The 25,262-nt window shown below is 38.7% G+C and overlaps 1 protein-coding gene across 2 annotated transcripts in view; it reads left to right on the forward strand.

The window, feature by feature from the left end:
* KHDRBS2 (KH RNA binding domain containing, signal transduction associated 2) overlaps window positions 1-25,262 on the forward strand; it is a 507,201-nt gene that overhangs the window by 308,476 nt on the left and 173,463 nt on the right. For both annotated transcript variants that reach the window (XM_032463333.1, XM_006187704.2), the window contains exons 5-6: window positions 8,627-8,754; window positions 14,119-14,317. In XM_032463333.1, coding sequence (XP_032319224.1) covers window positions 8,627-8,754; window positions 14,119-14,317 — 327 coding nt within the window. The remainder of the gene's footprint in view (window positions 1-8,626; window positions 8,755-14,118; window positions 14,318-25,262) is intronic.

Below are 25,262 nucleotides of genomic sequence, written 5' to 3' on the forward strand. Positions count from 1 at the left end.
GCCTTGAGAACCCAGGCCCCAGTGCCCCAGGCCGGGGTCCGTCCGCACACATTCTACTGTTCCCCTTAGACAGGACGCTTCAGGGCAGTTGGATCATGAACTCTTCCCTCACCCTACCGTTTTTCCATCGTGACTTCATGGCTTTAAATCCCTGGAAATAAACCTGGAAACTAACAAATGTCTACCTCTCTCTTTTTGATCCCCAGGTACCTTCATGTAAAGGTATCTATTTTCCCTTTTATGATTAAGTTTTTGTCTTTTTTACATTTTTTTTTCTTACACAGGGTTCTTAAAAATTTGCATGTCTGCCCAGAAGACAGGCTACCCACATAGAAGAGAATCCTGTCACACCTTTAAAAACTGCCAATTTAAAAAGCTTCCTTATTTACAAAAATATCTGCATTTCTTTTTAAGAATAGAAACAAGAGGGAAACTCACATTTACCATTGCTCCCATCTCAGTTCCATTTTCGCCCGTTTTCCTTGCAGCATCCCTAATATTCCCATTCCTCACTCAGCATCTTCAGCGCTAGCTGGGTACCCGCATCCCAGCTCACCTTTGCTTGTCTTCTGGGCTAGATTCCCCTTCCCATCTGGCAAATAATTCTGCTCTCCTCTAATGCACTGTTTGAAAAGGTGGCACTTTAATTATTTTGAAGGGCTACTATATTCAACTATGATTAAATATTCAGGAAGAATAAAGAATTCTATGGAAAGATTTTTTTAATGATTATATTTGGAAGTCATTAGAAGCTGTAAGCCCAATAAAAACGTAACATTTTTTCTTGTTGACTTCCAGCAAGTGGGATGTGGGAACTAAAGCAGGTCTTGGTACATTCCTTTATGATAATGGTTTGAATTTTTTAAATTTTATTTCAAAAGAATCTTCTTTTCCAACGTATGCCTTTTGCCCAATTGCCTTATCACCTGCTGCAGATGGCTTATTTTACATTCATGCAGACTATGTTGCAAGTATGTTTCCTCTGGTAAAGCGAAACTGATTGCTTAAAAGAGGCATGCACCACCTATTTTGTGCTCTTTGCAAAGAACTTTTCAAAAAAGTTACCATGACTGGTGTTTTCCTGATTAAATAACAATGTCAGAAGGAATCATTACAGTGTTTTCATTTGGGAGAAAACACAGGAGAACTTCTGGGAGAGATTTTTCTCATGAGCCATTTACATAGTTCTCCTCAGCTCATACTTGTCTTTCTAAGACAGGAACATAAGAGTTCAACATTTTTTAATAAAACAAAATTAAAACGTAGAAGCCAGTAAAAACAAAAAGACAACCTACCAAATGGGCAAAAATATTTGCAAATGATATGACAGATAAGGGGTTAATATCCAAAGTATTTAAACAGCTCATACAACGTAATATCAAAAAACCAAACAGCCAGATTAAAAATGAGCAGAAGACCTGAATAGACAGTTTTGCAAAGAAGACACACAGGAGGCCGACAGGCACATGAAAAGACGCTCAGCATCGTTAAGCATCAGGGAAATGCAAATGAGAACCACAATGAAGTATCACCTCACACCGGTCAGAAAGGCTGTCATCAAAAACAACACAAATAACAAATGCTGGCAATGATGTGGAGAAAAGGGAACCCGCGTACACCGTTGGTGGGAGTGTAACTTGGTGCAGCCACTGTGGAAAACAGTATGGAGGGTCCTCAAAAAGCTAGAAATAGCACTGCCGTAAGACCCAGCCGTTCCGCTCCTGGGTGTATATCCAAACCACCCCACCCCCACCCCCGCCACTAATTTGAAAAGATACATGAAACATGGATGGACTTGGTTAGTATTATGTTTAGTGAAATAAGTCAGGCAGAGAAAGACAAATACTATATGATATCACTTATGCGTGAAATCTAAAAATTAAAATAAACTAGTAAATGTAACATAAAGAAAAAGAAAAAAACAAAGTAGCAGCTACTGAAGCATTAATACAATATTGGCAATAAATTTTTTTTAAACCAACAAAAGGGGTCAAAGTTGAATGGTGTGGACAATGATTCAGGGAGTTTCAAGAAGGCTGCCTGTCCTTCCCTAGACATTTGGCTGAAATGTTGCTTGCTCTGACATTTCATGAACAAGTATGTATTATCCACATTCACTTAAGCGCCACTGATTCAGGGACTTTCCTCTGCTGTGTCCCCAGCACCTACATCAGTGCCTGGCACTTAATTGCTGCGTAAAAATACATTGAATAAATAAATGGAAAATTTATTTTAACAAAATTCCCTTAGTCATTTAAAAAACTCTAGGTGGTTAGATGCTTTACCACCTTCAATATATAAATTTTTCGTGTTTGGGGAAGGGCAGGAATTGCAAGATTGTTGATAAAAACCACAAAAATTAAAAAAATTAAATAAGACTATAAAAACAAAAACAAAAAAACAGAAAAAAGAGGGGGAAGGGTGTAGCTCAAGTGGTAGAGCTTATGCTTAGCAGGCACAAGGTCTGGGTTCGATCCCCAGTACCTCCTCTCAAAATAAATAAACCTAATTACCGCCCCCCCCCGCCAAAAAAAAATACAATAAAAAAAAACCACCTATGTGGGCTACAACCACCAACCTTTTTCATATGCAGAATTCACACTCTGCTTTAAACATAACTTTATTATGATGATTTCTTTGTTGAGAAGAATTTGGGCCCATTGGGTCAATGTACCAATAACTATCATTGATTCTGTGTTAACCAAGAGTTCTTTTTTGGTGCGTGTAAATTAAGGTGTATAATAATGCGCCAAAATAGCACGTTAACGCCTATTTCAACTTAAGGTGCAGAGTGCTCCTGTATCCTGTGCACAGGAAGTTGCCAAGAAAATTTGCTGAAGACAATACAGTCACTTTGACTCGACCTAAAGAAACGGAGCTTGGTATTTTTAGGATAATAGTCCAGGTCTCTCATTTGAGTGCTATATAAATATTTATCTATCACCTCACATCTAAACTGAGGTAGTGGCTGACTTTATAAGGTAGGAGCAGTGAAGATACAAGGCCAAGCACATGAGTCTGGCGCTCATTTAGAAGGTCTTGGTTCCTAGACCTCGTGTATCAATGGCTAATGTTGACTCAGGTAAAATAAACAAGATAGAAAATGAACGTTTCCAATCCTCCTGCAGAATATCCACAAAAAATCTGTATAGTAACTATCTTATTCTTGGATGATTTTTACAAAGTGTGCAATATGGCTTTAATAATGATAAAGAAAAAAACATTCTAGAGTAACAGAAATTACCATCATTAGCAGTTCAAGGTACAAAGTCTACAACCTTTTTTGGCTTGTAATGTTCAATCTCCTTGGATAAATATGCTTTATAAAGCCTTTATACAGACCTTCTGCAGAGTCATGCACTGAGCAGATTTTTTAATAAATCTTAATTGACTGTTCTTTGACCGCATTTTGTTAATGAGTTTTCTGGTCCCTACCCCGGACTGATTAAAACTCACCCTGTGTTGGCTAAGAGGTGCTATTTAATAGCCCAGGATGCTTTGCTGAGTAACGTCTAGTACAGCACGGGTTGCTTTCTGAAATAGCTTCCTCCTCACTCCAACTTGGCTACAGACGGGATATTGGCCCGGGACCCATCGCCGCCCGTGCTTTCATGTTGACGTCTCTGGTCAAAGTGTCCTAACCTAACTGTTTGTACTGGGCTCAGGACATCCCACGTCTTTTTATCGTGGGTGGCTCAGATGGGCTACAGCCTGCGTTTCTTCCTCCCCCAATGTCGTCTGACAGCCCTGGCATTGGTTAGAGCTAAAATGCATGTTTGCATGTTACCAGCGGTTACAATCACAGATTTCATGTGCGACACCAGTGCCCACGGGAGCCTCAGAGGAGGGAATCTGGCAGGAAAATGGTCTCTTGCTGTGTCCCCGGGCAGCCTGTCTATACCTGTCATTACCTGGCGTCTCTACACAAGTGAAATAATCTTCCCAATTTGTATTTGGGCAGCATGCCATCATGACAGATGGACATGAGTGTATGTAACTGGGGGGTTATGCACATACATTAAACTCGCAGACTCTGAGTCCTTTCCAGGAGCATCCCAGCATCTGTCTGCTCTGAGCTTGCGTGCGCACCGTTTACACCCTTTGCCAGCGGCGGGGTAGGGCCTTGCTGGGGACGCACAAAGGGGCACTCGTGAACTTCATAAAAATTGCTTCCCAGGGAGAATTTGCCTCGCCCTGAGCCAAACGAACATACAGCTGTGCTCTGGAGATCTTTGTTGCTATTTCAAGATAGCAAGTTTGAAAAAGAAAAGATTTTGGTAGCAAAAAAGACAATTTTTAGACATTCTAGAAAACATAAAAGTTGAATGAATTCTTAAAATGCCTTTGTATGATGTACTTGTGTTATTTGAGCCTCAGTGAATTCATTGAAAGGTTCACTGTTTGAGTCCCTTCTGTCTGAAGCCAAACCTGCCAATCAAACCAATCAGCATTTTTGAAGTAACTTTACAACTCAGCTTGCAAGGCAAGGAGAAAATTAGCATCCATATGTTTAGTTTAACTCACTGCAAGTGTACCCCAGACTAGTAAAGCACTCTTTAATATTTGAAGTCTGGAATCCCAGTAATTTGAAATTCTAGCTAAGATAATATTAAGGTTTGTGCATTAGTGTAACTTTTACTTTTTGACAAGAATATTGTCTTCATAATATGGGTAGGCCTTATTATAAGATTTTTTGGAATATTGCAGTTTTGCATACCAATTAAATACGTATATTAAGTTGTCTTTTATTATTTATTTTAAATGACTAGAATTTAATTTTTTCCCTTTTGTTCGCCCTGAATTGTCAAAACTTAACATTTCTTTGTCCTCATGAACGCCTCATACTTAGGTGATCATTTGTCTTTCTGAATTTCTTTATGTCTCAAGGGTCTTTTAACATTAAAGTGATAAATAAAATAATACTCAAGTAATCTCATAAAAATATAATTATTATTACTACTTATGAACTTATATTTTCACTTTTTCAGCAAATATCTGTTTTAGCAAATTAAGCATAACAATTATAAATGTCATAAAACTGCAATCATCCTTTATATGTATAATTATTTTATGACTCCAAAATCTTAGACCTCAGTATAACTCAAGTCAGCTAATAGGCAGTGTATTTCTGGTAAGATCACATTTACGAGGCAAAGTTAGAATGTTTTCTTTCTAGTATCTATAAGATTCTACGTAACTGAAGCATCAGCGACATACAAAATAATTAAATGTTCAGCCAGATGTTTCAGCTTCAGCTGGACTCATGCACTAGTTATGAAAGATTCATTCAAACCCATATCTGTGCTTAATGAAGAACTAGAAATAAGCATACAATATACAATTAAAGACTTTGGGGTTTAAAAAAATTATATTTATGTCATAAAAATAATACACAAGATACATTCAGTCTAGAGAATAGAGTTTCAATATCTCTCTGGGCATTTAAAATTCTTTCATACTTGTTTAAAACAGATGTTTCATCACTATAAATACAGTGATATGTATATTTTAGATGTCTAATTAGAAAAAAACGAGTTTATTAAAAGACTTGGTCTTTAATGATCCAAATATTGCAATTAATAAGTCAGCTGGTCATCTTCAATGATATAAATTTGCACTAAAAGTATGATTAGAAAATTCTGTCACTGCATTATTTTATTATTCTCTTATGCAGTCTCTGTGTTTCATTTGTCACAAATATGTGCAGATGATGTTAAAATCTACTCCCTTGACCCAGATCTGAATTTCTTAGATAACCCTTCATGTCTCCTTGGCATTTTAAACTTAAAGTGATCAAGACCAAATATAAATTCTCCACCTCCAAACTTGTTTCCATTCCTTTCTTTCTTTGGTTAACGGTGTCACTTCTAACCATTTCTGCATTTAAACACTTCTTTTATTCCTACCTTCCACTAGGGCACGCTTGAATTCCCTGTGGCTGCCTGTCTCCTGGCCCCTCTCACTCCATCACACAAGGGGACTCACTCTCTAACCTTTCTATTGTTGCCACAATTCATCTGCATCAACCAAAGCCCAAAATACGCTTTGTGTTTGTTCACGCTATGACTCCTTCATCCTTTTTTAATTAAGTGAAATGATTTACAAAATTGGGCACCGTCCAATTAATTTTCTTTAAAAACTATTGATTACTACCCTTTTTGGTAGTCAGTAATCAGTTTCCTATTTAACCTGCAGGTAACCATTTTTAAGCAGGAGAATAGCAAATACTCCAACTTATTCAGAGTAAAAGTTACACAGTTGAACAGACTAGGCTCCGCCAGCATTAACATTAATGGATGTACCAACGTGCTCAGCTTTGCAATGTTAGGAACTTAATTTGTCAACATTCTATATGTTAGTTTGGGTCCTCCCCAAAGTAGGATTAATTCAGTTTAAACATATAAGGACTTTAGTAGGGAAAATGCTCTTCTGACCAAAAATAAATAAATAAATAAAATCAGGACGGAGCCAAGGAAGACTGGAGAGCCGTCACACTATAGACTGTCCGACCCAAAGGAAAGCGAGGCTGTAGACTGCCCTAGGGCAGCGGCGCCAAGGGGAAGTTCAGCAAGGCTGTCAAGGAGACCTTGAGCCCCACGCAGAGGAGCCCTGTGACTCCGGGAATGGGTCTGTTTTAAGCATCTCAAGCATATTCGGTCACTGGCGGGGAGTGGCTCCTGGGTAGCGTGGCCGTGCGAGCAGTGTGATTTCGGAGCAGAGCAACTGGGGCTCTTAGTCAGCTTCACCTGTAGTTAGGGGTCTGCGTTCCCTTGGCCATCCCAACCCTGGAAGATGGTCCACTTCTTAAAACCGAGTATATCCAGCTGAGCTCATGAGAAACTTGATTATATACTAACAATAGCTGTTCTGTTCACACTGAGAACTAAGTAGTGTCAGTAGTGTCTACCGGTAGTGTCAAATAGTCACGCTAATAATCACAACATTACATTTCATAATTCTGGCCTAAAAATATTTATGCTCCAGAGGAATCTTGTACATATACGAATCCATCTGCAATCTGTTAATTTTCATCTCAGCCCTCAGAAGAGCCAAAAATGACAATCGATCTCCTCTTATTATTCATAAAAGCCCTTGAGAGTCCACGAATTCTCCTCAAATAGGAAGCTGCAGAGATCTGCTTTCAAATTAGAGACATTACATGGGGAAATTATAGAATTAGCTCTTCATTTTGATGGTGGCTGCTCAGTTCAGTCAGAAGTGGCAAGTCCCCACTTTCCTTGATCCGAATGAAATAGTAGACGTGTTTATTCTTCCATCTGGCTGTTGCTTGAAAGTGAAAATTAAGAGGTAGAAATTGAATAATATGTGACTTGCTAGAAAGTATAATTTTCTACTGTATAGCTCTTCTGTCAGTCAGCTGTGTTGAGCCCATTATCACTATAATCAGATGCTGAACAGGCTAAACATGAAAGCAGCATGTTAGAAATGAGAAAATAAAAGCTTTGGAGTGACTAGTACTTCTGCTTGTGATCACGGCAGTTTTGGGAGCATGAGGTGAAGCTATGCCTTAGAAATGCTCGTAGGCTGAGTGCACCCCTGCCGCCACCTGCGAGACTGGGCTGCGCAGGTGACTGCTATGTTTCCAGGTGCCGCTCCAGGTGACTCACCTGGCTCAGGTGTCTACATCCAGACTTCGGACAGCATTTATGTGAACCCACCCTCCACCAACATTTCTAGTTTCAACTCCTAGGACACCGCATGGCTTTCACACATGTTTGTATTTACTGGAAAAGAATTTACTCAGATTGCCCATATGGCAAAAAATAACCAATGACTCAGTTTTGTGCTGTTGGACCAGGTGTGTGTGTGTGTGTGTGTGTGTGGACGTTCACGTGTGTGTAGCAGTCATATGAGAAATAGGTAAGATTGACCCTCGTTGTTTTGCAGACAGCATCCATCTTCAGTGACTCAGATCCACTCTTTGATCCCATTGAAATGACCAACACATTTCAACGCTGATGAAAGACCTGATAGTCTCTTTGACGTTGACCAAATCTCTGTGAAGGTCCTGTTCCGCTGTGTCTGTCACTCTCCATCAGCCCAGTGCTCGGACACACAGCAAGCTCTTCTTTTTGAACGTTACCCATCAAGCGTTTAGTTGGTTTCTGCAGCCTTTCTGTTGTCTGAAATTGTGCTATTTATTGGCACTTTTTTTTTATTATTTTATCACAGTGTCTACTCTAGTCCTGGGGACTGCACTTTTTCAGTTTATGCGTCAGGAAATACTTAAGTACATTTACAATGTATACATACTGACCCCTGGGACGCTGATTTTCAGTAGTCCTCATGTTAACAGCCAGAGCTTCGGTGCATTCGAAGAGCGTGTTCTGTACTGTTCTGCAACCATCTTCCCTCCTCTGGTTGGCGTATCAAGTGACATCCCAGCAAATCTCATCCGACTTCCCGCTGAGCACTTCCTTAAGAGAGGCCACTCCAATTTCTCTTTGTAAAATTAGGAACTTAAAGTGTATTTACTTTCACATCATTTTAGACTTTTGTATCCAAGGCTCCAGGCAATGAATGAAAAATTTCCTTTCTGACTATGCTTGTTCAGTTGTAAGAACGCCATGCCCCACTTTAACTCATCATGTTTTTTCTCTTCTAGGACTACAATGACGAAATTCGTCAGGAACAGCTCCGCGAATTATCTTACTTAAATGGCTCAGAGGACTCTGGTCGTGGCAGAGGCATCAGAGGCAGAGGGACCCGGATAGCTCCCACAGCTCCTTCAAGGTACGTTCGTTCTTATTTTAAATAAGCTAACAGCCAACGAGGATGGCAACGCTTTACTGACGCGTTCTGTGTCATGATCACAGCTAGGAATTAACCGTAACAACATGAGCAGCAGTAACCACCACCACCGCAAAGGCAGTAGCAACAGATAACGTGCTCATGAGAGCTTCACATACATTAACTCCTCAAGTTCTCCATAGTAGGATTAAGCATTATTTATTTACAAGTGAGCAACTGAGAAAGATGTAAGCAATATTTCCAAGGTCACAAGGCAGTCTGACTCCAGAATTCAGAGTTTGAGCTCTTAACAACCATCCTAGGAAAATAAAAGGTGCAAATATAAGACTTTCTATTTTTTGATTTTATCCCCAGGATTAGGGCATGCAGGTGATACAATCATATGCCTCTATGAACCAGGATGACCTTGCATGAGGAGGAAATGATAAATAATGTCTGTGCCTTAAGTGGCCCTTGAGTTGATACAGTCTTGCCAGACAGATGGATAGGTAGATGAGGATGATACAGGTAGGGAGGTATGTAGATTAGATAGATGGATATATAGATAGGTAGATAGATAGATATTATATATATATTATATTATTATTATATGTAATAGATATTTATATAGATATGTAGATATATATAATATCTATTATATATAATAGATAATTAGGTAGATATATTATATATATTATATTAATTAACTACTAAAAATAATGTATATTATAATATAATCTATTTATCTATCTATATACCACCAGTTCAGAAAGCCAGAAACACACTTCTTACACAGTTGATGATAAGAATATTTAAAGTTTTGTTATATTTGACTCTACAATACTCTTGGTCATCAGAGAAGATTTTATTAGATATTGTTTATTTTGCAAAGACATTGGAATCTTTCTGCACCAGATTTTATTTGGTAGGATTCTACATTTGTCAAGCTTTCAACAGAAAGCATTGTTTTGCATACAGTAAAGTGAAAAATACAGTCTTCACACGCAGACCAAGTAATTCTGTCATTCTCTCTACCCTGTTATAGTTGGGCTTCAAATCTCTAAATGACGAAGGTCTAGAATATGATTTCATATATTGCATAGAAACTACCTAAAGAGATTCTAAGGTACTTTGCCCATTCAGTTTATTTTTTTTTAATTATCCCCCAAATATTTTCAACCACCTGTGTCAAAACACCACTGTTTTGAACACTTAAGTCAGAAAAAACTCAAAAAATTTTACTTATCAGAAAAAGAAGTTAAGAACTATTCATTTCCAAATAAAATATCAAGGAAATGGTTGACTATCTAAAAGCAAAATGTGGCAATTGTGGAAATTACTTTTTTTTTTTAATTGTACACTTTGCTTTATCACAAAACTATCTAATAGTCCATCTTATTTTTTGATGCATTTATCAGTACATTGCAGATTGACTAAAGGAAAAACTCCTGAAAATGTTTTAGCAATTACTTTCACATTTTATCTTTAAAGTTAAAAAATTGAGCTGTCTAATGCTACCCAAGAACTTTGTTCATTGCTAAAAATTAATGTGACATAACATTTTTATGGACTTTTTAAAAATGGAATCAACCTTTTATAAAACCTTATACATTTCTAATCGCAACATGATGGGTTGTGAAATAACATCATTGCAGGTAATCCTAAACTGATTAAAGCATATGGTCTAAATCATGAAATTGTCGCTTTTGTATTCCAAAAAAAAGCCAGTTTTAGCAGTTTTATATGGTGTAATAAGTACGTATCAAAGGACTATAGAGGTGACAATTTTTTTTTCAATTCTATATTCCTTTGAACTGGAGCCATTTAAAAAAAATAATGCATTAACCTGCTTTTGCAATTATAAAATTATCAGATTAAAGATTTTGTTTTGTTATTGATGCTCCTTAATGTAACATCACATTTGCCATATTTGAATGGACCATGTAACATTTCAATTTCAGTGAAGTTTTATTCCAAAATAGTAATCTCTTTAACAATTTAATAAAGAATAGTACATTATGATCTAGATTTTTAAATATCTTAGAATAAAAATTTGCTTGCATTGTTTGTTTTCTGAAGGAGAGGTGGTTCTGTTTCTTCATTGATTTCTGCGTGGAGGAGGTCCTGGGGATTGAACCCCTGACCTCTTGGGTGCTGAGCATGCGCTCTGCCACTTGAGCTATACCCTTCCCCCTGGAAGAAAAATTTGATTGAAAGATTTTGCTTTTTAATAGTCCATATATCATACAGATCTGATACTGCATATGTCAAAAGAAAAGAAAATTAACATTGAAAATTAAACCTCACTTCCAATGCTATCTTGATGTCATTAATGAACTAACATTAATAAAAGTGAATGCAGCAGAACTCTGTTGTCTTCTGTTTCAAACCACATGATGAAGTAAATCTGCAGTTTAAAAGGAATAAAGAAATGGCTTCACAAAACAAAAGGTCATATCGATCACAAAGGTCTTAAACGAATGGGTTAATGGATGCAAATTTGTACATAGTTATGAAATTGTGACTTTATTAAGTTACTCAGTTACACTTAAATTAAAAAAGAATGGTACCTGGGATATTTTAAACCTTTGTTGAAAATTTATTTAATTAATGGAATTTATGTTTCAACAAACGTGTCTATGAAAACTATCTAATCTCCAACAATAATGCATACCAGAAAGCAAAGCATCACATCTGTATATTATAATGATTTATATATTACATAATTGAAGAACTAAGACCTTCACACACATCACCACTACACGTTGGGTGAGAGAAACAATGGAAAGCAAAACATTTGGGGCAGACTTGGAAGGTTTTGTTTAACTACAATGAGAGCTAATACATAGATAGAACTAATGGATTTTGTTAAAGAGGGGAGTAATTTTATTTGTTTCTAAGAAAGAGTTCTCAGTCACCACTGTGGGTGAGAGAGAATTAGAGCAACGAGAGAGACAGACAGAGAGCACTGACTCACGGCAGGGAAGTCCGTGAGAAGACAGGTCCCCATCCAGCGCAGAAATGAGCGTAGCAGAGATAAAGGACTAGATTCGAGTTTAGAGTTCATACAGTTTGTGCCCAGTTAGACGTCCAAGAAGAGAGAGTGGTCCTAGATGGCGCTCCCGTGCCTGACCTGGCTGAGGGCTAATGGCACCATCCACTGCACTTAGGTGAAGGACCGAGCTTAGTGAAGAACGTACTCATTCCTATCACGAATCCTGGGTCCGCATATGGGCAGTGTGACCTGGGGCACGTGACTCGTACTTTCCGTGGCTTGGCTCTCAGCCTTAAAAACAGCGTGGGAATGGCTGCGCGACACGCTTGTCGAGACTTTTAAGTCACGATGCTACGCATCAGGCAGTGGCTCCCAACCTGGTCTGCGTACTGGGGTCACTGAGGGCTTGCCGCTGCTGGAGACTGATTTAATGGGCCTGGGGTATGGTCTGCAATCTGGAATTTTTCAAAGGTCTTTGGGTAACTCTGAAGAAACTATGGAGAAACACAGAATCATGAAAGTTTCTGGAAGGCGTTTTCCAGGTAGTAACTCACAGTGACAAACATAATGGAGAGGGGATGGGGACTGTCAATGACCCAGCGGACTGGGACGTCGGTAGGATACTGATAGCAGGAAGGAGTATTTTCAATAAAGTGGAGAAAACAGTGACCAGATTGTGTTTGATTCAGGACTGAGCGGGAGGTGAAGTATTAAGGACAGAAAACTTACAAGAAGTCAGAAAAATAAAGGGAAGAACACGGCAGTGTGGATTTATCCAGGGACACTGCTTTCTAACACAGGTGACGTGAGTCTTGAGTTGAATCGGAGGCCTTGAGTTGGAGAGAGACGTAGGGTTAACACTCCAGGGGAAGGACAGAAGGCACAGGAGTGGTGAGTCAGATTCCGGAGACAGGTTTGCCGGGGCTCTGTCTGGGAGACAGGTGATGAGGGAATGGGCTGAGAAATTAGATTCGAAGTGAGCATCATGCATTTGGGAAGCAGGAAGAAATCTTATTTTATCTACTAGAAAAAAAAATAGACCTCAGGCTCTGGGGTTTATAATACTCACCTGTGATTATTCCGCAGTGTAGCCAGGACTTGTGAGTATAATTTAAAGTGGGGTGACATCATTTCCTACCCACAAAGGCACACTTTAAGGAGCATTAAAATACTCAGTGGAACAGGAAACTGTCACCTTCCCCAGTGCAGGACAGCATTCTCTATATGTTAGACTCACAATAAATTCTCTAATAATCTCTCTGCTCAGCTCTATAATCTATTCAAAAAGTTTAAAATCTTCCCAGGATTCTTATTGTTCACTCGTAAAAGCTCATTCTCTGTCAGCAAGAGCCAGCTGGCCACTATTCACAGCAGAAAGCATCCCCTGCAACCCCCATCGGTGGGGGCAGACGAACAGTGTGATGGTTGACATCCCAGTGATCATCTTTTACCCCAAGCTTCAGCGTTCTTGCCGAAAGCAGTGCTTTCTGGAGGCCACCCTTCAGACATAGTAAAGAGTGAAATAGCCATGTTTTTGCCCAAAGACTTCAGACAAACACTCAGCCTTCCCCTAAGGCCCCAGAATACCATCAGGAATTAACTGTCATCATGCGATCTTACGCTTTTAGTCCAAGTTACTTTTGTGTCAAGCACTCCAGTACCAAGGACTCAGTCTCCTTTTTTTTTTTTTTTTTTTTGGTGGAGTCCTGATGTATTTTACTGGCACCATCGTTACCAGAGGTAACAAATTATATCAGAGACAGTACCAGTTCAGGGGTTCCATGCGTAATAAGAGTGATCGCGAGTTGGGATTCAGGTGACCTCAGGCTTAAGCTGCTGTAATAAGCAGAATGATATCACGATGGTTAGAGTTCCACGTGTTATTGAAGTGCAGACAGGCTTTTATTTTGTTAATGACAAAATTGCACAGTGCTGTCAATAACCTCCAGAGTGGAAGAGACATTGACCTTTAGCAGCGAATGGGTGGTTCCGGGAGTCATATATTAGCCAAAGCTCTGATTTGAGCATTCTTGATAAATTTGGAATAAAAATCCAGAGTGGGCTGATTTTTGTTTGTTTTGCTTTGAGTTTGTAGTGCTAGAAAAAAACATACCAATGTATTTCACATGGTTTTCATGATAACTAAGCCATAACCAATATTTACAAGACTTATTCTGTGCAAGATACTTTACATTCTAAAGAATTGCGATTAAACACACACACTCACACACTCACACACTCACACTCACACATGCAGAAATAGATCTAGTTTCCTTCCCATTGTATGGAGGCTGTAAGATGAGAAATTTACCTGCTTTAATTCCTTTCTCTCAGCACTTGTTTCTCACCTGTACGTGACCTGCTTCTCCTAGGGGCCGTGGGGGCGCCATTCCTCCTCCCCCACCACCTGGACGAGGTGTCCTCACCCCTCGAGGGACCACTGTGACCCGTGGCGCCCTCCCAGTGCCGCCTGTAGCAAGAGGTGTCCCTACCCCACGAGCCCGGGGGTCACCAACAGTGCCAGGATACAGGGCACCTCCCCCACCAGCCCACGAGGGGTATGAAGAATATGTAAGTACCTTGACATATTTAAAGCATCCCCAGTTGTGAGGAAGAGTTAAATTGGTTGAATAACAAGTTAAGCTTTACAGACATTCACATACATGAATATAGCAGGTGACGTTTGTTGTGGAAAACAAATGTCATTTGCAACAAAATTTACCAGTGCGTTTAAATGAGGTCATTTTGAGAAAAGATTTCCTTGTATGGGTGCCATCATTGTGGTTAGTACCGGTTCAAAAACATTTCTTGCATTTTAAGGAAAAACTATCCTGAGGTCTTCTTATCTTTAGAAGACTTGATCAGTTTCAGATGGAAATACGCATGAAGGTAATGCGAATCGTGGTGTATTCAGAAAGTTCTCCTGGGATGTGATAAAGATGAACGTACCTCAGAAATATTTGACAAACATAATGGGATTATATTATAAATTTTGGTAATAACTTAAGACCATGTGGTTGGTCTTTTATTTCACTGTATGAAAGGTATGGAATTGGCAGGTGTGAATTCAGAACTCAGAAAATATGGAATGAGCAGAGGAGGGACGGTCTCTGAGTAGCTCTTTCCCTTCCAGTCCTCTGTACGTGTTCATACCCCCTTTGACATTTCATCCAGGTTACCTTTCCTCTAGTTACATTGTATTCTAGTCGTGGCATCCATTTCTCATACTGGAGTGTGCAAATTATAAAAAGTCAGTTTCTTGCTTACTTGGGTAACCATAAGTGAGTCCACTGTAAGTGTTTAATGGAACTGCTGCAAGCTGATCAGCGTCCTACGAAACAGATTCATTTTTGCCTTTAACCTCGCCAGCATGCCCATCCCCGAATCAAGGTGTTCATTTCATTCAACCACCCACAGACGTGCTGTCCTCTCAAATAACCCTCTGTGAATGATCACTAACGTAGACTCTCCGAGGACAGTTACTGTCACATCCGGGGCACTCAGAACACGTAAATGTTTTATGGGCTGGTTAATACCCAAGCAAAACTTAATCCTAACGTAAAGTGAAGATGTTGGTAGATGTCACTAAGAACACATTAAAGCATGTTAGTTTTTAGGAATGTTACTGATTAAATAGGAAGCATAGACTAACATCTGCAAGAGTGAAGAAAAAGCATCAAGTTTAAAATTCCATTTCCATGGGAGAAGAGGAAATGTGCTCATCTGAAGTCTCTTTTGTAGAGTCAGGTATCAACGTTTAAAATCTTAGACAGTCTGAAAGTTGCAAAATCAGTAGCAGAAAGTATATTTTACCCTGTGAACAAGCCTGGAACGAGGTCTGGAAACACAGATCCCGGTGATGGTTCTGCCATCTCTTCCCTGAGACATAGTGTGTAGGAAATAAGTACTTATTAAATGAGTGAATTATTAATCCACAGCAGGGATAGGGTTGTGGTTTGTTTTTCTTTTTGTTTGTCGTCTCTGAGGAACTAGGCCTACCGTCTTTATGTGCATTGACACTCAGATGTTTCTATCTTCTAAATAGATCTTGATTTCAAAAATTAAAAGAGAAACAGTGGTCGACATTGTTATTAATCAAAAAGTTTACAGGGTTCATAGGGCACAGAGAAAGAGAACAATAGTGGCGTTTCCTTTCACATGAGTTCCAATTTATAGTGACTAAATCACTGGACTGTTAGGCAAATAACAGTAAGCTACAAAGGCATAAACGTTCAAGGAAGCATGGGTGGAAAAGGTTATATTGTGAACAGGGACATTTAGAAGGAGGGCGGTTCTTAAAGTAAAAGGAAATATATAAACCATGGAAATCTGAATCATTTTATTTAGATTTTAAAGTTTCCCATCCCTTTAATTGGTTCACTCAGTCATTTACTGAGCCTGTATCTTATTTCAGTCACTGTTTTTGTTTGTTTGTTTGTTTTTCATAGACTTTATTCTTTTAGAGCAGTTTCAGGTTCATAACAGAAATGAGCAGAAAATACAGAGTTCGCACACAGCCCTCCCCACCCACACACACACACTCCCCCACCCTCAGCCTCCTTCATCAGGGCGGCATATTTGGTACAATCGATGAACCAGCATGGGCACATTATCATCAACCGAAGTCTGTAGTTTTCATTAGGGTTCACTCTTGATGTTGTCCATTCTATGGGTTTTGACAAATGCATAATGACATGTAGCCGCCACTGTAGCATCACACAGAATAACTTCATTCAGGCACTGTTTTGACAGTCCTGGAGATGCAGCTGTGAGCAAAACAGATCAAATATCTACTTTCATAAAGCTTACGTTTTAAATGGGAGAAGGCAGAAACAAACATATATAAAGAAATGAATAAAGCAGTGCTGGGTAGAGATAAGGGCTCCAGAGACAGGTGGGGAGGGCGCCACCATCTAAAGAGCTGTTGGGAAAGGTGTCTCTGAATTGGAGACTTCAGCAAATGGCTAACTGAAGGAGCGTCTAGGTCAAGGCCGGGGTGTGTGTGTGTGTGTGTGTGTATAGGCATCCCTGATAAAGGAAACAGCAAGCAGAAAGGTCCTGACATGGAACCTGCTTGAAGTGTTTGGGGATCAGCAAGGAAGACATTAAAGCTGAGGCAGAATGCATAAGGGGTGCATATATCTATTTGAATTAGAGTTCCCTCTGAAATATGCCCAAGAGTAGGATTACTGGATCATATGCCAAGTCTATTTTCATAGCGGCACTGCATACAATAGCCAACACATGGAAGCAACCTGAATGCCCGTTGACAGATGACTAGAGAAAGAAGCTGTGGTATGTTTATACAATGGAATACTACTCAGCCATAAAAAAGAATAAAATAATGCCATCTGTGGCAACATGGATGGACCTAGAGATCATCATTCTAAGTGAAGTAAGCCATAAAGAGAAAGAAAAATACCACATAATATCACTCATATGTGGACTCTAAAAAAAAAAAAGAAGATGAAAGAAAAAAGAAGACACTAATGAACTCATTTACAAAAGTAACAGACTCAAAGACATACTAAACAATCTTACGGTTACAAGGGCAAAAGGAGGGGTGGGAAGGGATAAATTTGGGAGTTTGAGACTGGCAAATGTTAACTACTATTTATAAAAATAGGTTAAAAAAAACAAATTTCTTCTGTATAGCACAGGGAACTGTATTCAATATCTTGTAATAACCTTTATTAAAAAACAATATGAAAATGAATATATGTATATATATGCATGACTGGGACATTGTGCTGTACACTAGAAACTGATACATTGTAACTGACTGTACTTCAATTAAAAAAAAAAGAATATGTTTAAGGGGAAGTGCCAGATAAGGTCAAGGGATAGATGGGCCAATTCACGTTGTTATAGGAGAGCTTGAGGCAGGAAAGTGATATGCTCAGAGTTACATTTTAAAAGGTTCATTCTGCAGGCATCATGAGAACACAATATGGAATGGGGTGGGCACAAGAAGAGAAACGAGACTGACAAGCCACTCTGCAACATCCCCACTGATCAGAGGATGGCTCAGGGGGATGAGAAGGAGTCGATTCTGAGTGCACTGTGAACACTATCTCATAGGGTTTGATGATGGGATAGAGGTAGGATGTGTGGGAAAAGATAATTCTGTGAAATTTTTGCCAAACAAAGGTTAAACTGAGTCTTGGACTGAACAGCTGGGTTAAACTGAGGCGTCATTTACTGAAATGAGGAGTATGGGGGTGGTGGGTAGTGGAAAGTTCAATTTGAGATCTACTGAAGCGTTGACCTTCAGGGATGTCTGCTGTGTTGCTGGATAGACTGCACCTGACCTTCTAAACAGACAACAGCATCCCGGGGTTTGAATTCCGGCTGTGTCACCAGCTGGGTAGTTTGTAACACTCCGGAGGCTTGGATTCCCCTTCTATATAATGGGGACTGTCGTTTCCGCCTCACAAGACTGCGCTGAATATTAGAAATAAAGCACTTGTAACATAAGCAGGCGTAAGTGCCCAGAACATTACAGACGTTCAATAAAAAGAAACTATTATGTAAAATTTCCTCACATGTATTACTCTTTAATTTCTCCCTGGGATACGTGGTGAAGCCACTGAAGTCACAGACATTTAGCTGTTTTTTGTGAATTAATGGCAAATAGCAGAAGCTATGTCATCTTTGAGTAATAAATAAATAAATAAGTAAACAGACAAGTCTGGGGCATTGTGTTGACAAAAACAATCAACAAACAATCTATAATAGGAACAAAAAAGAGTCTTATTTGAACCAAACTGAGGACTGTAGCCCAGAAATTGGTTTCCCAGATGACTCTGCGAAACTGCTCCAGAGAAGCAAGGTTTCCAGCACAATTTTATGTCTTGTCAAAACAAAGAATATCAAACCAGTCAGGGAGACATTCCTTCAAGGTTTCAAAAAAACAAAACAAAACAAAACAAAACAAAAAACAGATCAGCAGGTGCACAGGGAGTCAGCATGGCCTGCACCTGAGGAGGGAGTCTTATCATTGGTGTCCCAGGAAGAGAAACGTTTAATGTTTTTTTAATTTTCGAAGTACAGTCAGTTTCAACGTTGTGTCAGTTCCTGGTGTAGACTGTAATGTTTCAGTCATACGTATACATACATATATTCGCTTTCATATTAGCTTTCATTATAGGTTACTACAGGATATTGAATACAGTTCCCTGTGCTGTACAGAATGCAAATCTCAAACTCTCAGTTTATCCCTTCCCACCCCCTTTCCCCTCTGATAACCATAAATTTGTTTTCTGTGTCTGTGAGTCTGTTTCTGTTTTGTAAATAAGTTCATTTGTGTTTTTTGTTTTTTTTTTTTAGATTCCACATGTAAGTGAGCTCAGATGGTATTTTTCTTTCTCTTTCTGGCTGACTTCACTTAGAATGACATTTTTTTACTTCTGCTTAACTCGCCCTTTTCTTTAATAATTACAACAAGATGTGCAACATAGGTTTGATAGGCCACCAACACACTGTTCTATTTAGCATAAAATTTGAGTTAACTGCTGTACAAGCCAGAATGACTCCCCCAGGCCTCCATATGCGAATATTTCTTTTATCATATTCATATATCTTTTAGATGTTATATGAATATAGGGTCATGAGGTCCAGTAATCGGAATGCCATCAGGCCTTAAGAAATAGCTAGATGGAGGCACTAGAAAACAAGCATCTCTCCCCACGTTTCATCTGTTTTCCCTGCACATCTGTTTCCATTCCACTTTACTGTGCAGACTGGAGTTTCTGGCTGCTCTGATCAGCCTGGCTCAGCATGTGAGGAACCATGTCCGCCCTAGGGCCGCCACATTTACACGCCCAGTCCTTGTCACCTACAGAGACTGACCGGCTGGCCGCTTCTCAGTCCTGATCTATATCCCCAGGTGGGAGAATCGTATTCACTCAGGGTTGCCAGGTGTCTGTGGCCGCAGAGCAGGAGTTTCTGGAAATCAGATCTGGGGACCTACCACTCACGAGCCACCAGCGGAGAGGGTAAGGTAGGCGTGGCATCCACACAACATGAGCACGGTTACTGGGGACCCAGCCCCGAGGATGATAGGGAGACACCAGTTTCCAGAGACAGAGAAAAATATTAAGAACCTGGCAGATACTCTAAAATATATGTATAATAATAACATACCTTGTAATAACATAAAAGTATTGTGAACTTGGCAGATATCCTAAAATACACCTAAACAACATTTGTAATAACATAATGACCTACTAAAATATCAACATACTGTTGACAACAGGACAAGGTAGACAATGTCTTTCAAAAACTCTTGTGTTGCATTTTATTAAAGACTCTCAGATTTTAATTTTTTTCTATAAACAATCCAGTGAGTACCTACCACGTTGGATACGTGGCTGATGAACTGCTGGTAGTGGTCTTTGAAGTCTCCATCCAAACCCAGATTGACACTCACGGACCACTGCTCTCCGCTTTAGCTTCAAACGATTGATCCCTCTGTAAGGGGTGAGAAAAACAAAAGTTCAAGTGTCTCACTACCAAAACAGCACCATGCTGAGTCGACGGTGAAAATCTCCAAGAAGTTCTTAACTTGCAGATAGAATTTCTTAGAAAAGGTTCCCTTTATTATAAATGACACTATGAGCCAGTTCACTTTCAGACTTTTCCTTCTTCCCTGCTGGGTCTCTGAGCGCAGGGACTGCACACGGGCAGTCACACCCTCTCCCAGCAGCCTGCCTGACAGAAAACAGCTTACTATCAACGAGACTGCTGTTTAAAACCATCATTAGTGGTAGTTAAATCTTTTTTTTAAAAATACGACGTTTAGCTTAATTGTTACACATCCTAATCCAGACTTTAAATATTTTAAAGTTTCTTTTCACTGATTTTCTGCTTTATACTTTTCAGCTCCATCATCATGACTCAAGGAGATTTTAGGAACTGAAAAGTAGATTTCAAAAAAGCTCCCACACAACAAAATATAAGCTGAATGGCTCTGTCAGTGGAGAATATGGAAACTTTTGAATACCTACTAGGTTCCAGTCAAAATCTCACAACAACACTATCAACCAGTTATTGATGAGTTATTTTAGTAACGAGGAAACTGGAGCTTGAAATTGAGACTCGCACCCAGTTTACTATTCTGTATAGTACTTGTCTCACAGAGAACTCAAACACAGATCTCTTGTACTTCATACCTTAAATCCAGACCACTAGTCAGTGTTCAAGTCCCCATCAGCAATATTTAGAACATCGCCCAGTCCCTACAGGAACACCTCAAACTATGGAGAACTCAATATACCTAGAAACTAGGTACCAGAAAAATAAAAACTGTGATTTAAAAGATGCTGCCTGTCCTTTCAAAAGTATGCCATCGAGTGAGAGGGTCAAAGAGTCTAACAATTAACATATAATATGTAATTGTTCGGTAGGGCTCATATCTTACTCTCCTCTTTGTTTTTTTAATTGAAGTGTAGTCAGTTACAATGTGTCAATTTCTGGTGTACAGAGTCATGTCTCAGTCATGCGTAATATATACATATATTCATTTTCATTAAAGGTTATTAAAAGATATCGAATGTAGTTCCCTGTGCTGTACAGAAGAAATTTGGTTTTTTTAATCTATTTTTACATATAGTGGTTAACATTTGCAAATCTCAAACTCTAAAATTTATCCCATCCCATCCCTTTACCCCTGGTAATCATAAGATCATTTATTACATCTGTGAGTCTGTTTCTGTTTTGTAGATGAGCTCATTAATGTCCTCTTTTTTCTTTCTTTCTTTTTCTTTTTTAAGATTCCACATATAAGTGATATCATATGATATTTTTCTTTCTCTTTCTGGCTTACTTCACTTAGAATGACAATCTCTAGGTCCATCCATGTTGCTGCAAATGACATCATTTTATTCTTTTTTATGGCTGAGTAGTATTCCATTGTATAAATATACCACAGTTTCTTTCTCCAGTCATCTGTTGATGGACATTCAGGTTGCTTCCAAGTCTTGGTTATTGTAAACAGTGCTGCTATGAACACTGGGGTGCAGGTGTCTTTTTGAATTAGAGTTCCCTCCAGATATATGCCAGATCACAGGGTAAGTCTAATCTCCATACAAAAACTATTTCATCTTATAATTAATTGTCACTCTTATCTCCTCTCACTTACAAGATTTAGATATCTGCCTACAGATGTTCTTAAATTTATTTTATCTTTTCAGTTCTAAGTAAAGTGTTTGGTAATAGCAATTGACTTAAACCTCTCATATTGTTGCAAAGATGTTATACATATGCACATTTCCATACCTATACATTCTTTATCTAAATATTAAATGAGTGAAGATACAACACAGCATATATTAAGTGTCAAAAAGTGTCTCTCCATAGAGAGAACTATCATTATGAATACAGGTATTAGAAAGCCTCTAAGAAGGCGAGTAAAATGACACCAGCAGACCAAGATGAATAAATGTAACTTTGAGAAGCAGGGGGAGGAGGTAGGACGCTCCATGCCAAAAGGAGTGATAACGGGGAAGGCAAGAACATGGGCTTCTCCAAGCAAATCTAACGAGCGTGGGATGAGTTCTCCTGCGTACGTTTGGTAGAATTCCCCACTGGAGCCACCTAGTCCTGGGCTTTTGTTTGTAGGGGAGTTTTTCAGTCCTGATTCTATTTCACGTCTAGTGATCAGTCTGTTCAAATTGTCTATTTCTTCTTGCTTCAATTTTGGTGGGCTGTGGTTTTCTAGAAATGTGTCCATTTTTTCTGGGTCGTCTAATTTGTTGCCTAGAGTTGTTATAGTATTCTCTCTCTTTTTTTTTTTTTTTTTTTGGTATTTCTGTGGTGCCGATTATAATTTCCCCACTTTCATACCTATTTTATTTATGTCTTTTCTCTTTTCTTCTTGGTGAGCCTGGCCAGAGGTCTGTTGATTTTGTTTACTCTTTCAAAAGAACAGCTCTTAGGTTTGATTGTTTTTTTCTATTTTTTTAAATCTCTATTTTATTTATTTCCTCTCTGATCTTTATTTCCTTCCTTCTGCTGAATTTGGGTTTTGCTTATTCTTTTTATTTTTCTAATTCTTTTAAGTTGTAGGTTAGGTTGTCTATTTGAGATTGTTATTTTCTGAGGAAGGCCTGTAACACTATGAACTTCCCTCTTAGGACTGCTTTTGCTGCATCCCATAGGTTTTGTGTGCTTGTGTTTTCATTGTCAAGGTATTTTTCAATTTCCTCTTTGATTTCATCATTGACCCATTGGTTTTTTAGTAGTATGTTGTTTGATCTCCATGCTGTCATCTTTTCCCTTGTTTTTCTTTCTGAGGCTGATTTTTAATTTCATGCCATTGTGATCAGAAAAGATGCTTGATAAAATTTCCATCCTCTTAAAATTTTTGAGGCTTGTTTTGTGTTCAAGTATGTGGTCTATCCTAGAGAATGTTCCATGTGCATTTGCAAAGAATGCATATACTTTTTTTTTTTGGATGTAATTTTCTGAAAATATCAGTTAAGTCTAAATTAATCAATGCTAATGAGGCTTACTGAGCTGTGTCCTTGGCTATGAGCACAGGAGTTGGATTGGAAGAACCAAGGCAAAGGTAACACTGAAGATGGAAACACTAAGGTGTGATGACAAATGGATGTGGGAGGAGCGCTAAGGCAGTGAGACGGTGCTAAGCGGAGCCTGTGTTGGAGATTCATTTGGCTGGGTTTAGCGGACTGTTTTACCTGTATGGTTTACATGTTGCTAGTGCTCTATTGTAGAAATGACTCCACCAATACCGTCCTCATCGCATCTGATGTCATGACACAGGTATTCACGGACGGAGGTCTGACTCTACTATTTAATTGTGAACTTCAGCACTCGTTCTGGGACATACGGTTAGTGTCGGGGAAACAGGGATTGAGCTGTATTGGGCCCGAAATCTTCTGTCAAAAACTCATCTATATCATTTAGCTAAGCTATGACAGAAACTTGATAGAGGCTTCGCCAAAGTTGACAACAATCTTAATAATCTATAACATAACCAATACTGACGTGTGACACTGAAAGAAATTTTTCAAAACTGCCAATATTAAAAATGTTTTTCTATCAACCATGCTAAAGCAAAAAAAAAAAAAAGCTGCATTTCTTCATCTTTTTATTGAAAATATTATAAAAGGATTGTTATATTAGAGGTAATAAAGATCATGCCTTCATAAAATACGGAAACATTGTTTAGGGGGTATAACAGGCAGTTAGTTAATAAAAATACTATATTGTTTTGTATGATGTTTGTAGTATTTTCAGCTTTTCAAATTTTGCAAAATTTTGCAATATTTATTTTGAAGATAATATTGACTTTTTAATGCCTAAATTGCATTCATAATTTTGTAAACTTTCTTAAAGATAAAATGCAAATTATATAATCTTCAGACACAGGAACTGTGGATCCTCTAGAGGAAAACAGTAGCAACATTTACAGGAAAGCATCTATTTGGGCTGGAAGGATGAGGTGAGGTGCTGATTAAAGAAAATCTGTGTAACTTAAGTTTCTGAAAACCTGTTCTGCTGTGCTTAGCTGTGACCATGCTGGTACCGTTGATAAGGATGCTTGTTCCTTGCAGAGATGCTGTTCTTTTGACAGAAGTTTTGGGGGAGAATTGGGTGTGCAAGCAAAGGCACACGACTTCTGGAAGTTTCCATCAGAACATCACACTCTATGAAAACACACTGACAAAATAAATATTGGCTTAAAGAAACACTCTCTTGTAGCGTATGTGTTAGTGTAGCATGGAAACAAAGAAAAACAAACAAAATCCTCAGATACACAAAATTGTTCCCAGTTTCCAAAGACACAGGTCTAATATATTTTTTAATTACCTCATTTATTTTCCAACAGTTAATACCCAGACATCAAAGGGGTAGATAGGGGACAGAAGAGAGCAAGACGAGATGTCAGTTGAATGCTGCATGAGGAATGTTGGTCGTGTATAATCAGTCATGTTAACCTAATTTATAAAATTCATTTTGACAAATCTGGGAGAAGCTTTTCTTTCCATCATCTTGCTATGACTATCGGCACTCCAGACCATCGTATCATCCATTTTGGACTCTGAGAAATCCATCCAGTGACAATGGGAGAACTAGAAAATTCACTGTAAATCAATAGTCCTTTTCAGCTCCACAAATGAATTCAGGCCGCCAACCTTCAATTTCATGTGTGTGGAATATTTTTTGACAAGAGAGGGAGATAAGTATTAAATGATAATTGAAATCAATTCTTGTCCCATTTTTGTGGAAGGAAAGAGTATGAGCCTGACCTATAATGCATTTTGAGGGGAGCCACCTGTGGTGGTTTCGTGTAATAGCTAAGAGCCTTCAACCAGCCATGGGAGATTTTTTATTAGAGTTTCTAGATTGGATATGTGGGTTCCATTAAACGTTCTTGTTTAAGTTTCATGCTCTCTTCTCCTCTTAGTGGAGACTAATTTACCAGAATGCATTGTAGGGGTTTGTTTTTTGTTTTTTGACATGTAAGTAATATTTACAATAACCAAAACAT

This window comes from Camelus ferus, chromosome 20, assembly GCF_009834535.1.
Source record: "Camelus ferus isolate YT-003-E chromosome 20, BCGSAC_Cfer_1.0, whole genome shotgun sequence".
Taxonomy (NCBI): Eukaryota; Metazoa; Chordata; class Mammalia; order Artiodactyla; family Camelidae; genus Camelus; species Camelus ferus.